Source organism: Ranitomeya imitator, chromosome 4 (genome assembly GCF_032444005.1).
Source record: "Ranitomeya imitator isolate aRanImi1 chromosome 4, aRanImi1.pri, whole genome shotgun sequence".
Taxonomy (NCBI): Eukaryota; Metazoa; Chordata; class Amphibia; order Anura; family Dendrobatidae; genus Ranitomeya; species Ranitomeya imitator.
This window is the reverse complement of record NC_091285.1, coordinates 426,987,193-427,013,107: the sequence shown is the minus strand read 5'-3', so window position 1 is coordinate 427,013,107 and position 25,915 is coordinate 426,987,193. Positions and strand designations below refer to the sequence as shown.

General features: G+C 45.1%; 2 protein-coding genes across 2 annotated transcripts in view; both read right to left on the bottom strand.

The window, feature by feature from the left end:
- Window positions 1–25,915, bottom strand: part of CHKB (choline kinase beta) — an 81,684-nt gene that overhangs the window by 1,613 nt on the left and 54,156 nt on the right. Inside the window, exon 10 of the mRNA XM_069765499.1 lies at window positions 24,421–24,502. Coding sequence (XP_069621600.1) covers window positions 24,421–24,502 — 82 coding nt within the window. The remainder of the gene's footprint in view (window positions 1–24,420; window positions 24,503–25,915) is intronic.
- On the bottom strand, window positions 9,290–10,709 carry LOC138676318 (uncharacterized). Its single transcript, XM_069765500.1, has 2 exons — window positions 10,222–10,709; window positions 9,290–10,066 (listed from the first exon to the last, which is right to left on the bottom strand). The coding sequence occupies exons 1-2, from the start codon at window positions 10,566–10,568 to the stop codon at window positions 9,424–9,426; spliced, it is 990 nt and encodes a 329-aa protein (XP_069621601.1). The 5' UTR covers window positions 10,569–10,709; the 3' UTR covers window positions 9,290–9,423.

Genomic DNA, 25,915 nt, shown 5'->3' with positions numbered 1-25,915 from the left:
AGAGGGAATCCCCCCAAATAAACACTTGATAAAACACCACATTTTATTGAAAGAATAATTAACAACAAAGTAAAAAAAATTAGAAGAGTCATGGAGTGTCATGACCAGGAACACAATGTCTACAGGCATAACCCATATATCTCAGTGTACAGAGGGGGGGACTGATGACACTGGGAAAAATCAGTGGGTAACCGTGTACTCAACCTATATACAATGATACAAAAATCAAGTAATCAATCAGTATAAAGAAAATGACTGATAGAAAAATAATAAAAGGCTACACAAGGAGTGCTCAATAACAAGGAAAGGAATCCTAAACAAAATGAAGGCACTGAAGCTCAGTCAGCCATCAGAGTTCAGTTCTACAATATACGGCTAGTAAACCCCTGCATAAATGAAGGCGAAGTACATCATGTGTCATACAAACAGTCCATCAGACTGCAGTGGTAAAGGGCACGGTTTTAAGACCCATAAACATATGAAGGCAAACTGCCTAATTGATTACCTGGCAATGAGGGGTGGCAAACTCCATTTTTCGGGGGGTTATGTGTAGGGAGAGAGGAGGGCTCCTTATATATGCTAGACCATGCGCCCATCTGATGGAAGACAGGGCGTGGAGGTGCTTCTTATCATGTTTGTTAGTTCACTCTCTACTTCCGTTTTTTTGGGGATCCCTACTATGATAAGAAGTGCGATTCTCTTTTGACTGATCCTTTCTTTGGTTAAAGGGAACCTGTCACCCCCAAAATCGAAGGTGAGCTAAGCCCACCAGCATCAGGGGCTTATCTACAGCATTCTGTACTGCTGTAGATAAGCCCCCAATGTATCCTGAAATATGAGAAAAAGAGGTTAGATTATACTCACCCAGGGGCGGTCCCGCTGCTGGTCCGGGTCCGGGGCCTCCCATCTTCTTACGATAACGTCCTCTTCTTGTCTTCACGCTCCAGCGCAGGCGTACACTGTCTGCCCCGTTGAGGGCAGAGCAGAGAGGTCGGGCACCTGCACACTGCAGTACTTTGCTCTGCCCTCAACAGAACAGACAAAGTACACCTGAGCCGGAGCGTGAAGACAAGAAGAGGACGTCATCGTAAGAAGATAAGAGGCCCCGGACCATACCGCCCCTGGGTGAGTATAATATAACCTCTTTTTCTCATCTTTTAGGATACATCGGGGGCTTGTCTATAGCATAACAGAATGCTCTAGATAAGCCCCTGATGCTGGTGGGCTTAGCTCACAATCGATTTTGGGGGTGATAACTATCAGAGCAGCTCTTCCTCTTCCGCTCTTTCAACGGGGCATCACTGCTGACGTAATGCTAAATAAACAGCCGGCTCCCAGTAGTTAAGGTACCGTCACACTCAGCGACGCTGCAGCGATATAGACAACGAGCCGATCGCTGCAGCGTCGCTGTTTAGGTCGCTGTAGAGACGTCAAACACGGCAGCTCCAGAACGATGCAGGAGCGATCCAGTGACGTAACGGCGACTCACTTATCGTTCTCGCTGGTTGTTAGCTCCATGTAAAACATTGCTGGCATCGTTGCTTTTGCTGTCAAACATGACGAATCACGCCGACTTGACGACCAAATAAAGTTCTGGACTTCTAGCTCCGACCAGCAATGGCACAGCGAGATCCAGATTGCTGCTGCGTGTCAAACACAATGAGATCGCTATCCAGGACGCTGCAACGTCACGGATCGCTGTCGTTCTCGTTGTAAAGTTGACCAGTGTGAAGGTACCTTTAGGCAGCAGGAAGCTGGCTGTGAATCAGCAAGATATCAGCCGAGACATTCATTCATTTAGTTCTTAGCACTATACTCTCAATTAATGCAAGTCACGGATAACCCCTTTTAAAAGTGTCATTTGAATTACTAAATTAACATACATTTACCATAGATCGGTCTTTGCAAAGTTGTAAATCTTTGTAGTACGCTCCATTACATCATCTTGCTTCCTTTTCACTCAGGCTCAATGGTGAAGGGGCTGACTCGACTGCTGTGTTCATACACATAAAAATAAAGTTTTGCACTGCAGGTCTATAAAATATCCGTACAGCAATGTAATCTTCTCCGTGCTCCTCCACCATGCTCAGACAAGAACCTATGCAAATAGTGTGAGCATGGAGGAAAGGAAACGAGCGGTTTACACAGGAGTACAATTGATAGTCCTGCAGCTCAAACAATCTACTCTTGTGTGAATGAACCCAGCAGGTTTTACGGCCCGTCCAGCAGAGAGAAAAGGAAGCAAGACATTGTGAGGGGGAATATTACAACTTTGCAAAGTCAGATCAGGAATTACATTAGATTAGCTGCTCTTTAAAGGGAATCTGATTTCTCAGTATTGGAGGAATGGGCCAACCATGTAACGGTATGATGGACTTATTTTTTGAAAGCGCTACGCGCACATATAGATAGTTTGGGAGGTGAAATCCTGATTCCCTTTAAGATCTCCAAATACTAGTCACCTTCACTTATGACGTCTACATTTAATTTACCTGCTGAAACTCCATTAGAACCTGTTGCCTGATAATACACATAGTATATTCCTGCTACACCCAATGAACAGGTTATACCTAGAATGATCCTACCAGACTGTAGGTTTAGAAGTGAATGCGACAATAAACTGTAGGTTAATCTATAACTGTAAGAGACGCAAGTGCCAGAGCTCATTCAATACATAGGAAAAAAACCGGGACAATTTGCAGAAAAACTACACAAAAAACCCCCAGCAGACCCTCAAGTTAAAGCTTGGTTCTTATACAAAGCTCAACATCTCCTGGTGCAAAGATGACAGCACTAGCTGCACAACCAAGTGCATTTACACTGGCTAAATGGAACCTGCCAAGTGTTTCAGGCTGTCCAAACTACGAGTAACATGACCCTCCGCCTGGCTACATGCTTACAGCCAGTTATATTAGTCTATTAAACACTCCGGGCTTTTCGGAAAAAAGATACATTGAAGATCAGTCCCACAGCAGGTGACTAAACTAGTCCAGCTCAGACCCGGACAGCTCTTAGCACTGTTACTGGTGATTGACAGGTCCCTGCCTTGGATGTACATGGTAAGCAGGGCTGAGGTGTTGGAGTCGTGGAGTCAGAGCCCATTGTGGTGGAGTCGGAGTCATGGAAATTGAGGAGTCGGAGGTTTGGCTTACTGACTCCACAGCCCTGATGGCAAGAGACCTGTTACTCGCAACCATCGACACTGAGGGAAGCCGACTAGGAGAGCAGCTCGACTAATCTAGTCTCCGGATAGAGTCCCTGGCTGGACAGAGGCATTTCAGAGAACAATATAACTGCCTGCAATCATGCAGCGATCCATGCTGCCTAAGATTTGAACAGCATGAATCACCTGGCAGGTTCCGGTAAGGCTACGTTCACATTAGCGTCATGCGACGCTGCGTCGCCGACGCACGGCAACGCATGCGTCATGCGCCCCTATCTTTTACATTGGGGACGCATGCGTTGCGTTGTCGTGCGTTTTCGGTAAAACGCACGACGCATGCGTCGTTTCACCGCACCTGGGTGGCGTCGGAGACGCGACAATGTTGCATTTTTCGAGCGTCTAAAAAACGCATGCGTCGCACTTGCGTCGCTCGTGCGTCGACATTGCGTTAAAATCTCCATTGAAACACATTGACAACGCACTTGCGTCGCGTGTGTGCGTCGTGCGTGCGTTGTACGACGCATGCGTCGTTACATAAAATTGAACAAAAAGGTGTCTAGACAGTGCAAACAGTAGATAAACATCCCCCCTATATAAAGAAAATGTTTGGATTGTTTGTCACTTCTACTGCAGCATCTTGAGGCAAGAAATCCATCACCAGAACACTTCTACACATCCCAGAACACTTCTACTTATCCGCTGTCCAGAGATGTAAGTATACAATGATTCTGTGCATTTTCTACATGTGGTTTAAAATTATTTTTGCAAGTTGTGTTTTATATTCTGCACTGTGGTTAAAGATATTGTTGTATTTTTAGTCTGGTTGTGATGTATGGCGTTGTATAGGATGGCGTTTCATTGTGTCTGCGGCCTTGATGATTGTTCTTTTCAGGATAGAATTTTATTTTCAATTATTTGGTTTGGTGGTGTTTTTTGTATTCAGTTGTGATGTTTAAAAATTGCGTTATATGATGGCGTTTAATAGTCTCCGGCCCTGACGGTTTTATTGTAAAGTATGGTAGTGCATAGAATGATTATGCGCCCTTTTACATGTAATAATTTTTTTATTGCAAGTTGTGTAGTTCTGCACTGTGGTTGTGTAAAGACATTGTTGTATGTTTCTGGCTGTGATGTATGGCGTTGTATGCCCTTCTATTGTCTCCGGCCCTGTCGGTTTTATTGTAAAGTATGGTGTTTTTAAATATTTACATTTTTTTCCTTTCAAAAATCTATTGTGTTTTTGGGGTTTCTTGCTCCGTGGATTACTGTACTTTAAAAAAAAAAAAATCTTTTGGTATTACAACATGGGGTCTGTTGTAGATCTTATCTTTAGGCTTTAGTTTAATCTGGCATTGGGTTGTCTCAGCCATTGTTTCTTTAATTTAATCAATGTGGCAGTGTTGTTTGCTCAGCGTTAGGTTGGAGTGCAATGTTGTTTGTGGTTTAAATGCCTTTTTTTTTTGTTTTTTTTTTTATATTGCTGGATTGTGCATAGGAGCATAGGAACAATTATTTTGTTCTTTATTTCAGAATTGCATTAATAGTCATGGCCAGCGGCAGTGATTCCAGCACCCCACCGCTGAGGAGTGAGGTGAGTACATGATCTACTATTACTATATTCGCTTTCATTTGTAGATGGGTCACTCAACTTTTTGGTAAACTATTTTGCAGGCTTCTTCAAGTGAGGAGGAGAGCCAGGAGGAAGAGAGGGAGCAGGAGCAGAGACCGGAGCAGGAGCAGAGACCACGGGGCCAAGCTGTGGTTGCAGGACGGAGAGTAAGTTTTTTTTTTTAAACTTTTTTTTTTTTTTTTTTTTTTTGGGCGGGTATGGGGGGTGGCGGGATGGGGTGGTGTTGTGTGTGGTAGGTGGCGGTGGAGGAGGTAGGGTCAACTTTTATTTATCTTGCAACAATTAATATTTTCCATTTTTTCTAGGTTTCACAAAGGGCCCTGGATGAACCCCTCAACATCGACCTCATGGTGGCATCCATAGAGGAACGGGGCCCGTTGTGGGACAGCCGTGACCCCCGGCACGCGGACCAGGGCATATTGCGGTGTCTGTGGAAAGAGGTGGCACAATTGCTGTGGGATGGCTTCGACAGCGCTTCCCCCACGGTCAAAGCTAGTTTTCGTAAGTATTTCCAAAATGCTGCTGTGACCCATCATGCTAGGATTACACAACCGTCTGTGATGTCTTCTATTGGTATTGCACACGGTTGCGTAATCGTTGTCAATATATTCTCTAAATTTTGTTTTGTTTTTTTATTTATTTATACACAGTTCGAAAACTGCGGACCAGATGGCGCTCCATGAAGGACCGTTTCAAGAGGGGCCTGAAAAAGGAAGGACAGGCCCGTAGTGGTGCAGCGGCTTCAAGGACCTCGGTTTACAAGTATAACCGTATACTGCAATTCTTGAGACCGGTCCTTGAAAGCAGAGAGTAAGTCTAGTACCTATTCACACACCTAGTTTTTACAACATGCATATTCACATACTACATTCCAGCCACTTAGCTTATTGCCCAGCCATTTATTTTGGCAAGTACAAAGTATTTAAACAAAAAAAAAAAGGTGAGTTCACCGAGGCGTGAAAAGTAAAAAATACATACTTTTATCCTCTTCAATCATAAGCAGAGGATGAAAAATCAGCACAATACCATAGACACTATCTACGCGTTTCAGGTGGCAGGGAACATCAGACCTGAAACACGTAGATAGTGTTTTTATTGTATTGTGCAGATGTTTCATCCTCTGCTTCTGATTGAAGTGAATAAAGTATTTTGTTTTTACTTTTCACGCCTCGTTGACCTCGAATTTATATTCATTTCTGGTATTCTCACACTTTACACAGCAGCTCCCTTCTGGGATTACTACAATGGTGAGCGTGACTTACTAGTAATGTCCCTGAAATCGGAAGTATACAGAACACAGAAAGCTAGTAGATTGGCCATGCCCAGCCAATATTTCATAGGGGATTAGTATAGTACCTATCCAGGTGTATCCCCGATTTAGTTATACACAAATAATTAAAATATTATAGACACGCCATACATTCCACTGCAAGGCAGGTTATGTTCCCATGCTTGCTCAGCTCAAAGGACCTGTGATGACGTCTCGGTCACATGACCGTGACGTCATGGCAATTCCAACGTAAGCATAATTGTCTGGCGTTACAAATCGCAATCATGGGTGACTATTTGGAATAAAATAAATGTGTTTTTTTTAATATTGATGGTGCATATGCAGTGTCAAGATTAAAAATAGGTTAATATTAATGGCGGTAATGGATACCTGGCGGTAAAGTTAATTAATGACGCCTGTGAAATTTGATATTTAGTATACTAATGCTTTCCTTATGTTTTCACAGAACACACAGCAGCACCCGCGAGCCTGTCCGACCCTCTGGAGCGGTCCTTTGTGAAGCGCCATCTCAAGCCTCGCAGCCATCCCACAGCGAGAGCAGGTCTGCACCACCACAATCTGGCGAACCGGCAGCCGGTCCATCAGATGTTCCCCTGGCCGAGGTCTCCGTCGCTCCTTCCTTCGGGTCTTCCCGACAGCGTCAGCGGGCCTCGGACAGGGCGCCCATGCCCGAATTTTTACATTTGAGTACCGTCTTTCAGAATGGTTTCAAGGCGCTGTGCGATAAAATGTCAAATATCGAGCGGCGTCTTGAAAACATCGAAACGGATCTCGCGAGGCCGGCGAAACATTTTTTTACTGCCCTTCACAACGGGATGGTTGAACATCTTACGCCGGAACTCCAGATTTCGGTCATGCAGGGCTGCAACAATCTTTATGTCACTGCTCTGCAGCAGGCTCGGGTCATGCAGTCAGCGACAAATGCGCCCACAGTACCATCGCTGGCTGCCATGACTCCGACTCCTGCTGCAGAGCACCACCACAGAGGTCCGCGTGACGAGGGCCACCGCCACCGCCACCACAGAACAGAGCCCCAAAGGTCGGAGCAAGACCGGCCTTCAAGGGCACACGGGCACAGACGGGAAGCCGACCCACACCCAGAGGGAGAGAGGAGGAAAAAAAAAGAAGACCAAGACGACGACGACTAGCACTACGACCTTGGCTATGGCTGCTCCCACAACTACCACCAGAACACAGCCTGGGTCGACCCGGAGCACACCAAGTACCCAGGCTGGGTCTACACGGAGCACACCCAGTACCCAGCCTGGGTCTACAAGGAGCACACCGTCAACACAGCCTGGGTCGACCCGGAGCCGGAGTAGCCAGCCAAGGACACTGGTCGTCGTCCCTCCTCCTCCTCCCTCACCTGCTTTGGAAGTATACCAACAGTGGATGGATGTCGGCATCCCGTCAAGTATCATTGAATATGCTGCTGCTTCCTCCCCCTCGTCCTCCTCCTCCTCGTCCTCCTCCTCGGTCTCTTCCACACCCACCAGAAGTGAGGGATATCAATCCCCTTTAGTTGTGGATGTAGGTACCCCGTAATGTTATGTCCCTAATTTTTTTTCCTGTCCCAAAATAAAAAATTTATTTGGTTTACAAAAAATTGGTTTTTATTGTCTCAAATAAAGTTTTCACCAAATGACACCTTGCGCCGTATACACAATTATTGTCTTTGTAACACCTGATGTGCAATGTCTGACAATATTTTTTAGATTTTTTTTTATTAATTGTTTTATAGGCCTGGCGCTCATTGTACTATCAGCTGTTACAAACACAACCAGCATTGCTCAATATGTCAAGTTTAAAATGTACCATCACACAACGATTTCAGTATAAAGTTGGTTTATTTGTGTAACCAACGTTATCTTTTCTGTAATCGTAAAACGATAGAGCCCCTGCTGTGAGATTTTGGGTGTCAACGAATGATTATGATTTTTTTTTGTTACCCACGCTGTCATTGTTGGATCGGCGAGTTAGACACCGATCAAGCGATGTCTTTATTTTAAAATAGGTAATATTGGGTTACTAGCGCAGTGTTTTAAACACTCAAATAAAAATTAAAAAATACCCCACAAATAAAAAAAGGTGTCAACCACGTCCCTCGCCGTCATCTTTCCGCAATTACTTACACTGTGATTCCCGCCCGTAAATCAGAGCACACCGTTAATAATAAACGCTGTACTGTGGTTTAGGGCTGGCACAGTACGGAAAGCTGACGGCGATGGACGTGTCACACACCGTAATAAAATGTTGTTTTGTATTTTTAATAACTACATTTACAATGGTAAACATCGTGAGTGCGGCCATGCGCTTCATAACATTTCCCAGATTACACGGGACTTGCTCTTTTTTGGTTGCTGGAGAGCTGGCTGTGTGACAGCTCTCCATCAACCACACGACCAATAAACAACGATCACGGTCCGGTGGTATCACTGGTAGTTATCGTTGTAGAATAGTTTTATTAATGTACCTTAAAGGGAACCTGTCACCTGAATTTGGTGGGACTGTTTTTGGCTCATATGGGCAGAGTTTTGGGGTGTTCCAGTCCCACAAAATACAGGTGACTGGTTCCCTTTAAAATATTGGTCAGGTGAGGTGGAAGCAATGTTCACAGTGTCGCCACTATTTGACTCTGGACAAATTCTACCATCCTGAGTACAATAGTGTTAACTCTGTAGAGTTTTGCAAACATGATAGTTTCCCTCCTTGTCAAGCCAGGTTCCATATGAAAATAGTCTTCAGTATTAATTATGGTTAACAAGGTGGGAGCCGATGAAGTTTTATACGTCAAAACTATGGTACTCACGGCTGCAAATTTTATTGTTTTGTCACAGTCCATTTGGGTACTGGTGCTCACATAAATTTTGTGGGACAATCATTACTTTCAATAAAATAGGATTTTTTACAATTACTATGGAAAAACGGATGGGAGATTTGTTTTGTGAAAACGGAAAGGCGGAAAGGCACAATAAACTTTATTAACAAACACAACGCATTAGACAATCGGGTGACATTAATAACCAAACATATGATGGTTACATTACATGGGCTCCACAGTGTTTACATAACATCATAACAACACGTTGAATTACACCATTTGATCTTGCCAAGAAACACGGCCAACATCGGAAACAAAATATGCAGCAAATTGGTCCCTCATATGAGCAATCTCCAAAGTTGTCCGCAGAGGATGAGCTTGATAATCAGGCAATGGATTTTGTATGGGTTCATCGAGTTCCACGTTGACTCTCTCTTTATCAATAATAAAATTGTGTAGAACCACACACGCCTTCACCACCTCATCCACTGTCTCAATTTTCAAATTTATTGCGGATCCTAAGATACGCCATTTGGACACCAGAATGCCAAAGGCGCACTCCACAGTTCTTCGGGCCCTGGACAGTCTATAATTAAAAATACTTTTTGTGCGGTCCAACCCCCGACTAGAGTACGGTTTAAGTAGGTTGCCACACATTTGAAAAGCCTCATCCCCAACCACAACAAATGGCAGGGCCGGGCCGGGCCTTCGGTGTTAGGAAGAGGTCGTGGATGGGGGAAATGAAAATTGTTCTCGTATAATCTTCGGCCCATGTCAGACTCCTTAAATGTCCGTGAATCATTTGCACGACCAAACGCTCCAATGTCCACAGCGAGAAACCTGCAGTCCGCACCTGCAATTGCCATCAGCACGGTGGAAAAGTATTTTTTATAATTATAAAAAAGAGATCCACTTCTTGAAGGCTTGGTAATCCTAATGTGCTTGCCATCCACGGCTCCGATACAGTTAGGGAAATCACAAACTTTTTCAAATTTTTGGGCGTTGGCATGCCATAATTCTCTTGTAGGGATGGGTAAAAATTCCTCCCTGAGGTTGTCCCACAATGCGCGGCATGTGTCTGCAATAATACCCGACAGTGTTGAGACTCCAATCCGAAACTGGAAATGCAGTGATCTCAATGTCTCTCCGGTAGCCAGGAAACTGACAAGAAGAAAAATAAATAAATAAATATAATTAATTTAATTGTTATGAAAGAATTTTTCATTTTTAATTACAATCCCCCACCCCAAAAAACAAAAACACGTTAATTTAAAAAGTGGCAAGAACATATAAATCCTTCACATTCCATTACGTACCGTAGAGTCACCAGCAGACGTTCCTCAGGGGAAATCGATTTACGGAGCTGCGTGTCCTGCCTGGAAATGGCTCCTTCCACCAGACGCAGCAGATATCGGAAGCTGTCTTTTGACATCCTGGTGTACTCAAAATATTTGTCCTGGTTCTCATTTAATTCGCCAAAAAGACAATGGTACACTCCACGACTCTCTCGGACTTCCACTATAGGGTGTAGCCAAAAACGCCGACGACTCCTTCTCCGTTGTTTGTCTCTTTTCCTCTGTTCTTGACAGGCAAAAGCATAAGCTATAGCAAGGGCTAATTCCAGCTGAAAAGTGAGGTAGATACTCTCCATGGAACGATCCATCTTGATGCTCTATGGTTGGAAATAATGTATGCCGGGGTATATATACCACTATTACATTAATACCCACCCCCATCTACCCATTGGTGGCATTATCGATTGTCTAGACACTAGACCCACCCTCTTCTATTCATTGGTGGTGTTATCTAGTGTCTAGACACTAAATTGTGTGTAAAGATCTAATCAGTGTTTGACAACGCATGCGTCGTAAAACGCTGCGTTTTTGTAAAAACGCACCAAAAACGCTGCGTTTTACGACGCATGCGTCCGACGCTTGCGTCACAAAAGTTGCGTTTTTGCGTGCGTTTCCGATGCGTCGTGCGTTGCGTCGGCGACGCAGCGTCGCATGACGCTAATGTGAACGTAGCCTAAGTAAGCCTTAAAAAAAACAAACAAAAAAAAAACCATTTCACCTGACAAATGAGCATTTTGCTCGCTCACTGTGTGATTGGCGGCCCCTATACACAGGCTAATAAGGAAGAGCGTTCATAGGAACACTAATTCTTGGGTATGGGCCAGTAAATGCCACTTAACCACTGCATGACCTTGGAATTTTCAGTTTTTTGCTCTCCTTCTTCCAAAAGCCATAACTTTTTATTTTTCCGTCAATATGGCTGTGTGAGAGCTTGTTTTTTTTGCGGAAGGAGTTGCCCTATTGAACGATAACATTGATTTTACAATATAGTGTACAGGAAAAATTTTATTTTTAATCATGTTCACGATTCTAAAACTGACCTGCCATTATGATTCTCCAGGTCATTACAAGTTCAGATACCAAACATATGTAGGTTCTTTTTTATTTAAGTGGTTAAAAAAAAACAAAAAAACCTAAGTTTATTTTTCAGGATCTGGGGCTGGTGGTTAGGGCTTATTCTTTTGCGCACCGAGCTGACATTTTTATTGATATCATTTTGGGTTAGACATGATGTTTTGATCACGGGTTATTGCATATCAATACAGAGATTAAAAAAAAAACAACTGGCATTGATTTGCTTTTTGTTTTTCTCGTTACGCCGTTTACCGCAGCAATACCAAATGTGTAACAGCTGTGGGTGGAGTTGCGATCCACCCGCGGCCTGTTAGACAGACGTATGGATGAAAATTGGATGTAAATTAGAAAAAGAATTGAGTTTTCTGGATGAAACTCGGGACGATTCCTGATATGCCGACCCAAGTCTGAGGAAAGAAAAAAAAATTATATATACAGAACAGAACCTGCAAGCAGCACTCATTGCCTAGGTATCTCACACCTCAGACTGCAGGGTGGTCTGTAACCTAGGCAACGAGTTGTAAACTATAGAATTAAAAATCCACCCATTCTTGAAAACAGGGAGAATTTTGATTAAGGCCATGTTCACACCATCCTTTTTTTCATGCGGAATCGCCGCGATTTTCCCGCTGCGGGTCCGCAGCTGTTTTCCATGCAGGGTACATTACAATGTACCCTATGGAAAACAGGAACTGCTGTGCCCACATTGCGGAAAATCGCGAAAAAAGCCGCACTGAATAGCCGCGGTAAAAAAAAGTACCATGTCACTTCTTTTTGCGGAACTGCAGCGGTTCTGCACCCATAGACCTCCATTGTGAGGTCAAACCCGCAGTAAAACCCGCAGATGAAAAAAATATCTGCGGGTTTTCTGCGGTTTGTGGTGCAGAACCGCTGCAGTGTGGCTGCCCCACCGTGCCCCAATCCCACCCCCCCATGCTCCGACGCCCCCCCCCCCCGTGCCCTCATCTCCCCCCCTTATACTTACCCGGCCTCCCGGTGTCCGTCCGGCCGTCTTCTCCCTGGGCGCCGCCATATTGCAAAATGGCGGGCGCATACGCAGTGCGCCCGCCGAATCTGCCGGCCGGCAGATTCGTTCCAAAGTGCACTTTGATCACTGAGATATAACCTATCTCAGTGATCAAAATAAAAAAAATAGTAAATGACCCCCCCCCCTTTGTCACCCCCATAGGTAGGGACAATAAAAAAAATTAAGAATTTTTTATTTTTTTTCCACTAAGGTTAGAATAGGGTTAGGGGTAGGGTTAGGGGAAGGGTATTTTCAGCCATTTTAACCCTAAAAAACTTCCTAGAAAACACACAGACTCTGCATAGAAAACTGCATAAAAAAACGCATCAGAAAACGCATCAAAAAACGCACCAAAAAAGTACCAAAAAAAGGACCTGCGCTTTCTGCCAAGAGCTGAGGTTTTTAGTCCTGAAAAAAAAGGAGGGAAATCAGGAACGTGTGAACATAGCCTAACAAGTTGCTTAGTTGCAAGCATGTTGAAATTTTAACCACCAAGAACTTGAGGCAACCGCTTTAAAAAGGGACTTCATCAGCCCCTAAACGCTGTTGAAACCTCTTTAAAAAAAGAAGGTATGTATAGAACTTTGCCCCTATAAAAATGAAAGCCCCCTAATTTGCATGTGACTTTTTTTCTGGCTACCCAACCACTAAACTCTAAATTACAGATATGATTTTTTTAAGGGTCAAGTTCCCTACAAACCCCTTTAAAGAAGTCGTCTCGTTCTTAGCCTCGATAAAAAAAAAGCTTATACTCACCTCCCGTGCCGGGCCGTTCCCATGCTGTCGGGACTCGCTTCTACCCAGTGATCCTGTGGGGTGTTGTGACACGTGTCCCCGACACCCAATCAGCACTTGTGTCACTGTCCACACCTTCGGACAAATTAAACATTGAAGAGGAAGTCCAGGCTGCAGCTGATCCCGCACTTCCTCTTCATGTTCAATACGTAGGAAGGCGGGGACAGTGACACCAGAGCTGATTGGACACCAGGCATCACGTGTCATACAGCCGCATCGAAGCCCCGGGGAGAGCAAGTGCCGACACCCCGTGAACAGAAGCGGCATGTGAGGGGAGTATAGGTGTTTTATTATTTTATCTGGGAGAAGCGTGGGGTATGACAAGGTGTTTTACTAGTAGTTGACAACCCCTTTAAGTGGTTTTATTACACTCCCTTTTAAAGAACAGTCATACAGTACTAATTTTGTGCACCCTAGAATGCAATAAGGAAAAAAATTACATTTAGGACCCGTGCCCTTTATCAATGTTTAATTTCCCATACATAGACTTAGAAATATGCTGCATCAATTTACAAATGCCTCTTCAAGTCCCCTAAATGATTGCCCGTCTGGTATATAGTTGGAATCAGTAAAGAAGGCTGTGTCTGGTAATAGCTCCTGCCTCCCCAATGGCTTCCACTAGGTTAAAATGGTGAACTCCAGTGTTCTTCACCTTCCCCAGATACAGGGCCCGTGTCTTACTGACAGACTGCAGCAGTGAGGTCACGACTACAACACACCTGATGTTCCAGGCACACGTCCCTGAGCCCAGTGATTGGCTGCAGCAGTCAGAAACGCGGAGTTTATTAAATTAAACTAGCAGAAGCCAATGTGGGGGAAATGCATAGGTAAACATGTTTGGATATGACCCAATTTTTACAATAAAATAAAAAAGGACTACAAATATGGACAGATGGCCAAAAAACGCGTCAGAAGTGGATTCTTTTGAATAGATTGTTTCTTGAGCATTGAGGTTTTACAATTTATTAAGGAAGAAAGTAAGACTGTTTTAATAATAATAATAATATTAGCAGATACCTCCAATATTTAGTATAGTTCTTCAGATTCGCCATGTCTCTTACCTCATATGCAGGGCATTGCAGTAGCTTAGGTGTCCATGGTTACAACTACTAAGAGCTGTCTGTCACTATATGAGTGGTCATTACCATGGACACCTAACCTACTGCTATGCCCTACACAAGATAAGCGACATAGGAAATTCCTCCAATTTAGTATAGTTCTTCAGATGTCCTAATATTATACCCACTACATATGGGAATGGGATCTTGGAGATGGGAATACCCCTTTAATTCTCCATACGATAGGCTGCTGCTCCATAATGACAGTATTAGCAATACTGCAAAACAATATCATTTCTGAGCAGATTCACTAAAATAGAAAGTAAGAGCCTGCATATGCCCCTTGTACTGCCAATACAGGACAGATCTTGGATTAAAGAGGTCATACAACAAAGATGAAACCTAAGGTAACACGGCGTACAAGACTGACTTCTTACAAGCAATCGCTAATTGGTTTCACAATATATGTAAATGGGGCAGCGGGCTTCGGCCTAAATCCCCCTAATATCGGGATTCAGATAAACCTCTCATGGGGCCATAAGGATGTGATGACACAAACGAAGTTAATGTTGACTCAGTTTTAAAATAGGGATTTTTGTGTACTCACCGTAAAATCCTTTTCTCCGAGCCATTCATTGGGGGACACAGACCGTGGGTGTATGCTGCTGCCAATAGGAGGCTGACACTAAGTGATACAAAAAAAGTTAGCTCCTCCCCTGCAGTATACACCCTCCTGCTGGCTTTCAGCTAACCAGTTCGGTGAAAAAGCAGTAGGAGATCAATAACAATATATGAGTGTATAGCATGTCATATTCTAAAAAACAAGCATAAGCTAATAACAGGGTGGGAGCTGTGTCCCCCAATGAATGGCTCAGAGAAAAGGATTTTACGGTGAGTACACAAAAATCCCTATTTCTCCTTCGCCTCATTGGGGGACACAGACCGTGGGACGTCCCAAAGCAGTCCCTGGGTGGGGACAACAATAGATCAGGCCCTGTGTAACCGCTACTTACAAGTGCGCCACCGCGGCCTGCAGAGTCCGCCTGCCCAGACTCACATCTGTGGAAGTGTGGGAATTATAGTGCTTCAAGAATGCATGCGGACTGGACGAATCCGCAAGCTTGCAGGCGTGCCTTGCTGACGCCTGGTGCCTAGAACCCTTGATAGACAGGCTTGTAGATTGTGAGCCTTCGCGGGCAGGGTCCTCATTCCTCCTGTACCAGTTATGACTTGTATTGTTTAAGATTATTGTACTTGTTTTTATGTATACCCCTCCTCACATGTAAAGCGCCATGGAATAAATGGCGCTATAAAAATAAATAATAATAATAATAATAATAATAATAATAATAATAATAATAATAGGCTGACATCTAGCACGGAATAACTCCTGGATGGTGAAAAGAATTCACCATGTTATCATGGTCGATGAAACAGCTAAACCCTTCCTGAAAATGTCAGGAAGCCTTCCTCTACCGTCAGGAAGCCCAAATAAAAACGTCCAACCTTCAGAAGGATGCCGTCCTCAAGACATACCTACTCAGAGCACTCACTTCGTCCAGAATATGGGGGATCTTATTCCATTTTGTGGACTGGAGCCAAAAGAGATGAGGGAAGAACTATGCCCTCATAAAAGTGGTAATACAGTACCACCTTGGTAACAAGGGATGGAGATGGCCTGAGGACAACCTTGCCTTGAAGGTAATAAGGGAAAAAAGTCTGAAAGAGCAGAGAAGCTAGCTCCGAAGACTCGTCAGAGTGAGAATATCGCAGAGGAGAACGGGACGACTTTCCCTGATAGTAAAGTCTGCCCGGATGAAAAAGGAGCCTACTGTAAGGCTCCTAGGAATAATAAGGTCCCAATGATCTAACGGTATGCGATAGGGAAGAACTACGTGTGAAAACTCCCTGTGAGAAAGTCCCTACTTGCAGTTGTGCTGCGATAAGGCGAGAAGATACTAGCTCCGCAAACAAAAAACGGACGTGGTCAGTGCGGATCTCTGAGGATCACTGGGGCCCCTTTCTGCTTCCGAAAGGCTTTCGGAAGCAGTGGAAGGGGAGTTATGGAAACTGGTACCACGGCAAACCAGAGCATGGAGAGCGATGTCTCTTGAGTTCGTGGTTCGGCCTCGAGATCCGAGTACATTGGCCTTCAGTCTGGATGTCATCCCACCTACAACTGGAGAGCTCCAGTAAGGACAGATCTGATGGAAGACTTCGGGGTGAAGTTCCCACTGACTTGAGGCGGAACCCTGACGGCTGAATTTGTTTGCCGTTCAGAGTTCTACTTCTGGGATATATACTGCCGAGATCACCAAATAATAGACTTCGGCCCATCAGAGAAAGTGAGGTACCTCGGTCATGACGCCTGACCGTGGGTACCTGCTAGATGGACTGACGTAAGGCACCGCCGTGGCATTATCCAATTGAATTCGGATAGGGTGACCCGCCAGAAGGCAGTGGACCTGCTGTAAGACTACCGTTCGGATCTCCAGAACAATGATGGGGAGAAGAAGACTGGCATTGGTAGTTACTAATAACCATTGAACCGGGAGAAAGGCCCTGGATGAAGGAGCTCAGAGACTATTGTCTGAAAGTCTGTTTGACTTGCTGAAAACGAGCGGAGCGAAGGAAACCGCTTCCATTGTCACCATTTTTCCTCAGAACTCTCTTAGCAAATCGAATGAAATGAGGGGGTGAGTAATCAAGTCCTCAGAACTCTCCTTGCGCGAGCTCCCTGTTGAAGGGCCAGGACCTTGTCTCAAGGAAGCATTACCATCCTTCTAGAAGTGTGCAGGATCATCCTCAAAAAGGATATCTGCTGGGCTGGAAATGAGGAGAACTTGTCTAAGTGTAGCTGCCAGCCCAGGAGAGAAGGTATCGCAAGAGATATAGACGACTCAGCGTAGTCCTGGAAGGGCGGCTAGACAGACCAAACAGGGCAGGACGAGCACGCCTCTAGAGTGCAAGAGAAACATGACATCCGCCATGACCCGAGCGAACACTCTGGGTGCGGAAGCAAGGCCGAAGGACAAGGTTGTGACTTGAAAATGCTGCTGATGAATGGAAAGGCGAAGGAATTTTTGCAGAGGGCAAGCAACCCGAATGTCGATGGATGCCGGAAACTGCACCTTTTTCTGTTGAAGTAATGGCTGAGCGGAGGAACTCCATCCAAAGAAGGAGGACCATGTAAAAGGTTGTTAGAAGTTTGAGATCCAGGGTCGATCTTACTTTTCGTTCTCCTGTTTGGAACCAAGATCCCTTAGATCTAGACTGTGCTGGACAATCCTTATACAATCCTTTGTCAGTCTCCCGCTCAAAGGATTTGATTGGCCAGTTGTTGCTGGTGTGAATCAAGGTAGTTAAGGTCTCCAGCCAGGAGACCATTGCTCTAGCAATCCATGCGGCCGCTAGGGAGGATAGAGCGCTGGACCCGAAGCCGCAAGACGGAACGAACCAGATTTGCTATCTGACAGTCTGTGGTTTTTTTAATTGATGACCCATCAGGTAGGGATACTGGTAGGTATACCACAGGAGATTCTACCCGGTTAATCTGCCCCGTGGCAGAATGTGCGGCTGCATCCAGCAGGTCATAGTCTCTTGCCATCTCCTCTTTTCACGGTGCAGAGATAAAAATTAGGAACCCTCGATCCGTCAACCTCTTAACAGGGAAGTGGAGAGGAATTGTCCGCCTTCTTGCATCATCCACTAAATAGTGGTGATGCAGAGGGGGGAGCTCGTACGCCAAAAAGGGTGCCTCTATATGTCCACAGAGTTCAGGTCTCCAGGTGGACAGGAACGGTTGTCTGGCGTTAGGCCTGGATGCAGAAGAGGAAACATGGAGACGACACTCCGTGTGCTCGTCTGTTGATGGTGTGGGGAGATCGGTGCCCTTTAAAGGACCCGTCGCCCTTAAAAAACAGGCCAGGCATGGCATCCCACGTAGAGGCTTCTGTCCAGAGAATCGCTTATCCGAACTGAATGGCAAATGCTCTCGAGGGAGTTTAGTCTCTGAAGCTCTGGCAAGCTCAGGCAATATCCAATCCATATTCAGAGCCTTGTTGTCATCAAATCATTGGTGAGGGAGCAGGAAACGAAAAACTTCCGTTTTCTAGATGCCTGTATGTTTCTAGATGCCTGCACGTTTCTAGAATACTTGCGGCCCCTGCTAGCCGACGGCTCCCATGTAGGATAGGGACCATGTATATTGGTCCTGCGAGCACTCCAAACACAAGGGTACACAGAGGGATTCAATCTCTTGGTCAGAGAACCATGGATTGGTCAGTGAAGAAGTCCACTGAGGGGAACTAGAGGATAAAGCTGGGGTCGGCGGCGGAGGGCTCCCCGGACTGATCAAGCGCCTTTAAGACCAGGGAATACTGGTCATGCAACTTTAAGACCAGGGAATACTGGTCATGCACCTTTAAGACCAGGGAATACTGGTCATGCACCTTTAAGACCAGGGAATACTGGTCATGCGCCTTTAAGACCAGGGAATACTGGTCATGCACCTTTAAGACCAGAGAATACTGGTCGTGCACCTTTAAGACCAGGGACTGATGTAGAGTCGATGTGCCCCTTTAATGCAAAAATACTGTCACCCCAGTGTGAGCTGGCCGGGTGGACCAAGATGGCCACCGGGAGCTGCAGAGTTGATAAAATCTCGCAGAGAGCGAGAAGCGCCAATACGGGGGGCGGAGCCACAGACACGATGTTGAATAGGCCTAAGCCGGGGCCTAAATTTCTGTAGTCGGCGGACGTCACCAGTGGGTCGTTCCAGGCAAGACTTCCAGGATGCGGCCTACAAATCGGCCGAAGCCGGGGACAAAATTTTTTGCAGCCATCCAGAGCGTTACCTCAGAGAGGTGGGCCACAGGGAAGTGGCTGAGGCTGCCTGTCAGCATGTGGATATCCCACTGAAGATGGATCCACTCACCATTGGTGCACGTCCCGGCATGGAGCCGCCGCAGATGTGGGTTTCAGCGCTGTTCTGTGCAGCGTGGACGGTGCAGGGATAAACCTCAATCCACCATCCGTTTGTTAGGGAGGTGGAGAGGAACCGTCCGCCTCTTTGTGCCATCCGCTTTCACAGTGGTGGGACAGTGGGGGCTGCTCGGACGCCATAGAGAGGGGCCTCTGTACAGCCACGGAGTTCAGTCCCCGGGTGGACAGGGCCAGTTGTCCGGCATTAGGCCTGGCTCCAGGAGAGGATACATGGAGGCGACACTCCATGTGGTCGCCTGCTGCTGGTGTGGGGAGATTGGGACCATGAAAGGAACAGTCGCCCCTGAAGTGAGCTCAGGCATGGCTTCCCACGTCACAGGAAAGGGTACGGGGAGGTATACTCGCCGTGCTCGTCTGTTGATGGTTCTGGGGAGATCGGAACCTTGAAAGGAACCGTCGCCCCCTTCACTCCGTTAATTAACCCCTTTACCCCCAAGGGTGGTTTGCACGTTAATGACCGGGCCAATTTTTACAATTCTGACCACTGTCCCTTTATGAGGTTATAACTCTGGAACGCTTCAATGGATCCTGGTGATTCTGACATTGTTTTCTCATGACATATTGTACTTCATGACAATGGTAAAAATTATTTGATAGTACCTGCGTTTATTTGTGAAAAAAACGGAAATTTGGCGAAAATTATGAAAATTTCGCAATTTTCCAACTTTGAATTTTTATGCAATTAAATCACAGAGATATGTCACACAAAATACTTAATAAGTAACATTTCCCACATGTCTACTTTACATCAGCACAATTTTGGAACCAAAATTTTTTTTTGTTAGGGAGTTATAAGGGTTAAAAGTCGACCAGCAATTTCTCATTTCTACAACACCATTTTATTTTAGGGACCACATCTCATTTGAAGTCATTTTGAGGGGTCTATATGATAGAAAATACCCAAGTGTGACACCATTCTAAAAACTACACCCCTCAAGGTGCTCAAAACCATATTCAAGAAGTTTATTAACCCTTCTGGTGCTTCACAGGAATTTTTTGAATGTTTAAATAAAAATGAACATTTAACTTTTTTTCACAAAAAATTTAATTCAGCTCTAATTTGTTTTATTTTATCAAGGGCAACAGGAGAAAATGGACCCCAAACATTGTTGTACAATTTGTCCTGAGTATGCCAATACCCCACATGTGGGGGTAAACCACAGTTTGGGCGCATGGCAGAGCTCGGAAGGAAAGGAGTGCCATTTGACTTTTCAATGCAAAATTGACTGGAATTGAGATGGGACGCCATGTTTCGTTTGGAGAGCCCCTGATGTGGCTAAACATTGAAACCCCCCACAAGTGACACCATTTTGAAAAGTAGACCCCCTAAGGAGCTTATCTAGAGGTGTGGTGAGCACTTTGACCCAACAAGTGCTTCACAGAAGTTTATAATGTAGAACCGTAAAAATAAAAAATCATATTTTTTCACAAAAATTATCTTTTCGCCCCCAATTTTTTATTTTCCCAAGGGTAAGAGAAGAAATTGGACCCCAAAAGTTGTTGTACAATTTGTCCTGAGTACGCTGATAGCCCATATGTGGGGGTAAACCACTGTTTGGGCGGATGGGAGAGCTCGGAAGGGAAGGAGTGCCATTTGAATGCAGACTTAGATGGAATGGTCTGCAGGTGTCACATTGCGTTTGCAGAGCCCCTAATGTACCTAAACAGTAGAAACCCCCCACAAGTGACACCATTTTGGAAAGTAGACCCCCTAAGGAACTTATCTAGAGGTGTGGTGAGCACTTTGACCCACCAAGTGCTTCACAGAAGTTTATAATGCAGAGCCGTAAAAATAAAACAAAATTTTTTTCCCACAAAAATTATTTTTTTAGCCCCCAGTTTTGTATTTTCCTGAGGGTAACAGGAGAAATTGGACCCCAAAATTTGTTGCCCAATTTGTCCTGAGTGCGATGATACACCATATGTGGGGGGAACCACTGTTTGGGCACATGGGAGGGCTCAGAAGGGAAGGAGTGCCATTTGAATGCAGACTTAGATGGAATGGTCTGCAGGTGTCACATTGCGTTTGCAGAGCCCCTAATGTACCTAAACAGTAGAAACCCCCCACAAGTGACACCATTTTGGAAAGTAGACCCCCTTAGAAACTTATCTAGATGTGTGCTGAGCGCTTTGACCCACCAAGGGCTTCACAGAAGTTTATAATGGAGAGCCGTAAAAATAAAACAAAAATTTTTTCCCACAAAGATTATTTTTTAGCCCCCAGTTTTGTATTTTCCCGAGGGTAACAGGAGAAATTCGACCCCACAATTTGTTGTCCAATTTGTCCTGAGTGCGCTGATACCCCATATGTGGGGGGGAACCACTGTTTGGGCGCATGGGAGGGCTCGGAAGGGAAGGAGCGCCATTTGGAATGCAGACTTAGATGGAATGGTCTGCAGACGTCACATTGCGTTTGCAGAACCCCTAATGTACCTAAACAGTAGAAACCCCCCACAAGTGACCCCATATTGGAAACTAGACCCCCCAGGGAACTAATCTAGATGTGTTGTGAGAACTTTGAACCCCCAAGTGTTTCACTACAGTTTATAACGCAGAGCCGTGAAAATAAAAAATCTTTATTTTTCCCACAAAAAATATGTTTTAGCCCCGAGTTTTGTATTTTCCCAAGGGTAGCAGGAGAAATTGGACCCCAAAAGTTGTTGTCCTATTTGTCCTGAGTACGCCGATACCCCATATGTTGGGGTAAACCCCTGTTTGGGCACACGGGAGAGCTCGGAAGGGAAGAAGCACTGTTTTACTTTTTCAACGCAGAATTGGCTGGAATTGAGATCGGACGCCATGTCGCGTTTGGAGAGCCCCTCATGTGCCTAAACAGTGGAAACCCCCCAATTATAACTGAAACCCTAATCCAAACACATCCCTAACCCTAATCCCAACAGTAACCCTAACCACACCTCTAACCCTGACACACCCCTAACCCTAATCCCAACCCTATTCCCAACCGTAAATGTAATCTAAACCCTAACTAACTTTAGCCCCAACCCAAACTGTAGCCCTAGCCCTAACCCTAGCCCTAACCCTAATCCTAACCCTAGCCCTAACCCTAACCCTAGCCCTAACCCTAGCCCTAACCCTAGCCCTAACCCTAGCCCTAACCCTAGCCCTAACCCTAGCCCTAGCCCTAACCCTAATGGGAAAATGGAAATAAATACATTTTTTTAATTTTTCCCTAACTAAGGGGGTGATGAAGGGGGGTTTGATTTACTTTTATAGCGGGTTTTTTAGCGGATTTTTATGATTGGCAGCCGTCACACACTGAAAGACGCTTTTTATTGCAAAAAATATTTTTTGCGTTACCACATTTTGAGAGCTATAATTTTTCTATATTTTGGTCCACAGAGTCATGTGAGGTCTTGTTTTTTGCGGGACGAGTTGATGTTTTTATTGGTAACATTTTCGGGCACGTGACATTTTTTGATCGCTTTTTATTCCGATTTTTGTGAGGCAGAATGACCAAAAACCAGCTATTCATGAATTTCTTTTGGGGGAGGCGTTTATACCGTTCCGCGTTTGGTAAAATTGATGAAGCAGTTTTATTCTTCGGGTCAGTACGATTACAGCGACACCTCATTTATATCGTTTTTTTATGTTTTGGCGCTTTTATACGATAAAAACTATTTTATAGAAAAAATAATTATTTTTGCATCGCTTTATTCTCAGGACTATAACTTTTTTATTTTTTGCTGATGATGCTGTATGGCGGCTAGTTTTTTGCGGGACAATATGACGCTTTCAGCGGTACCATGGTTATTTATATCTGTCTTTTTGATCGCGTGTTATTCCACTTTTTGTTCGGCGGTATGATAAAGCGTTGTTTTTTGCCTCGTTTTTTTTTTTTTTTTTTTTTCTTACGGTGTTTACTGAAGAGGTTAACTAGTGGGCCAGTTTTATAGGTCGGGCCGTTACGGACGCGGCGATACTAAATATGTGTACTTTTATTGTTTTTTTTTTTTTATTTAGATAAAGAAATGTATTTATGGGAATAATATTTTTTTTTTTTTTCATTATTTTGGAATATTTTTTTTTATTTTTTTTTTTACACATTTGAAATTTTTTTTTTTTACTTTTTTACTTTGTCCCAGGGGGGGACATCACAGATCAGTGATCTGACAGTTTGCACAGCACTCTGTCAGATCACTGATCTGACATGCAGCGCTGCAGCCTTCACAGTGCCTGCTCTGAGCAGGCTCTGTGAAGCCACCTCCCTCCCTGCAGGACCCGGATCCGCGGCCATCTTGGATCCGGGGCTGGAGGGAGCAGGGAGGGAGGTGAGACCCTCGCAGCAACGCGATCACATCGCGTTGCTGCGGGGGTCTCAGGGAAGCCCGCAGGGAGCCCCCTCCCTGCGAGGTGCTTCCCTGCACCGCCGGCACATCGCGATCATCTTTGATCGCGGTGTGCCAGGGGTTAATGTGCCGGGGGCGGTCCGTGACCACTCCTGGCACATAGTGCCGGATGTCAGCTGCGATAAACAGCTGACACCCGGCCGCGATCGGCGGCGCTCCCCCCGTGAGCGCTGCCGATCGCATATGACGTACTATTGCGTCCTTGGGAAGTAAAGCCCACCCCACATGGACGCAATAGTACGTCTAATGGCAGAAAGGGGTTAAAAAATAAAAATTTACAGAAAAATAAACAATAAAATAAAAACGTTGGGGTCTGAAACAGACCCATGTGCCTCCTACAGACACTAAGCAAGAACTGGTTAGCTGAGAGCCAGCAGGAGGGTGTATACTGCAGGGGAGGAGAGAACTTTTTTTTGTATCACTTAGTGTCAGCCTCCTATTGGCAGCAGCATACACCCCACGGGCTGTGTCCCCCAATGAGGCGAAGGAGAAACACAGATACCATTTCATTGGACCTCCACCTCCGTCATTACATTCTATCGCCCTACTGGGGGTTTGTCTAAATCCTGTTTCGGGGAAAGCATTGGAAAAAGGCAGTGTGACCAGGGCCTAGGGCGAAACAACTGGTGAATGGACTTCACAGAACAGATTCCTTCTCGGGACCTTTCTCTTGGAGTGAAAAATAGCAATGAGGTATTGAAGCTCTACCAATTCGAGCCCTATTATTGGGATCGGTGGGGTCCAAGTGGTTAGAGATCCTTAGTGATCAGTAAGTTTTCTCCCAGCTTATAAATAATGTGTTCATTCTTCCCTAAAGACATGAATGCATACTCACCAGGTATCCAAACTCAATAGTGGACATCTTTGCCTGTAAAATTGACCAAAGACCCCAAAAGAAATGTGAAGCCAAAGCAAATCTAGAAGAAATAAAAACAAGTTAAAATACCGGACACTAAAAGACAAACGGACTCCATCACTTATGGGAACTGAAGTGTTGGAGTGATTCCTAGTAACCCAGTAACAGTCAGAGTAGGGCAGCACAACCGATTTCTCCACATCCGAGAAAACCGCTCAGATTATTCTGATCAGATACAATGTAAATGTTTTGAGACTTAACGGGGTATTTCCATCTCCAAGATCCTATCTCAATATGTAGTAATAATATTAGCAAATGCATCCAATTAGAAATGTAGCATAGTTCTTATGGTTTGCTATGTTGCTCGCCCCATGTGCAGGGCAGTAGCTTAGGTATCCATGGTTACAAGCACTCATAATGAGTTACTTAGCAAGCTGTTAGTGCTCATAACTAGTGATGAGCGAGTGTACTCGTTGCTCGGGTTTTCCTGAGCACGCTCGGGTGGTCTCCTGAGTCTTTATGGCTGCTCGGAGATTTAGTTTTCCTTGCTGCAGATGGATGATTTGCGTCTACTAGCCTGCTTGATTACATGTGAGGCTTCCCTAGCAACCAGGCAACCCCCACATGTACTCAGCCAGGCTAATAGATGTAAATCATTCAGCTGCGGCGATTAAAACAATCTCCGAACACTAACAAATACTCGGAGATCACCCGAGCAATGAGTACACTCGCTCATCACTACTCATAACCATGGATACTAATAAAGCAAAATCTGTGTAATAAATACAATCATAAATAATCCTGTAAACAATAATCCCAATAAAACAGAAAGGACTAGTAAAAAGTAACTTTTAACCCCTTAGCGACCGCCGATACGCCTTTTAACGGCGGCCGCTAAGGGTACTTAAACCACAGCGCCGTTAATTAACGGCGCTGTGGAAAAAGTAAATAGCGCCCCCCAGAGTCTGATTTTCTCCGGGGTCTCGGCTGCCGGGGGTAGCCGAGACCCCAGAGAACATGATTCAGGGTTTTTTTTAACCCACCCCGCATTTGCGATCGCCGGTAATTAACCGTTTACCGGCGATCGAAAAAAAAAAACCAAAAAAAAAAAACCGCGATCTCTTTTTAAATTTCACTATCCTCCGATGTGTTCGCACATCGGAGGATAGAGAAAAGGGGTCCCAGGTAGCCCCCCAATACTTACCTATCTCCCCCGATGCTCCTCGTGGCTCCCGGTGGGCGCCGCCATCTTGAAAATGGCAGGCGCATGCGCAGTGCGCCCGCCGGCCGGCCCCGCGAGAATCTTTGGGGTCTCGGCTGCCGGGGGTAGCCGAGACCCCAAAGAGCATGATCGGGGGTCGGTTTTAGCGACCCCTGCTTTGCGATCGCCGGTAATTAACTGTTTACCTGCGACCGCAAAAAAAAAAAAAAAAAGCTAAGTGTAATTCTCTGTCCTCTGATGTGATCGCACATC

What these genes read in the sequence shown, in the direction of transcription:
- LOC138676318 (XM_069765500.1), bottom strand. Translation starts at nt 10,568, where the DNA reads ATGGATCGTTCCATGGAGAGTATCTACCTCACTTTTCAGCTGGAATTA. An exon ending in CGTCTGCTGGTGACTCTACG is followed by an intron (nt 10,067 to 10,221) that starts GTACGTAATGGA and finishes TCTTCTTGTCAG; the next exon opens with TTTCCTGGCTACCGGAGAGA.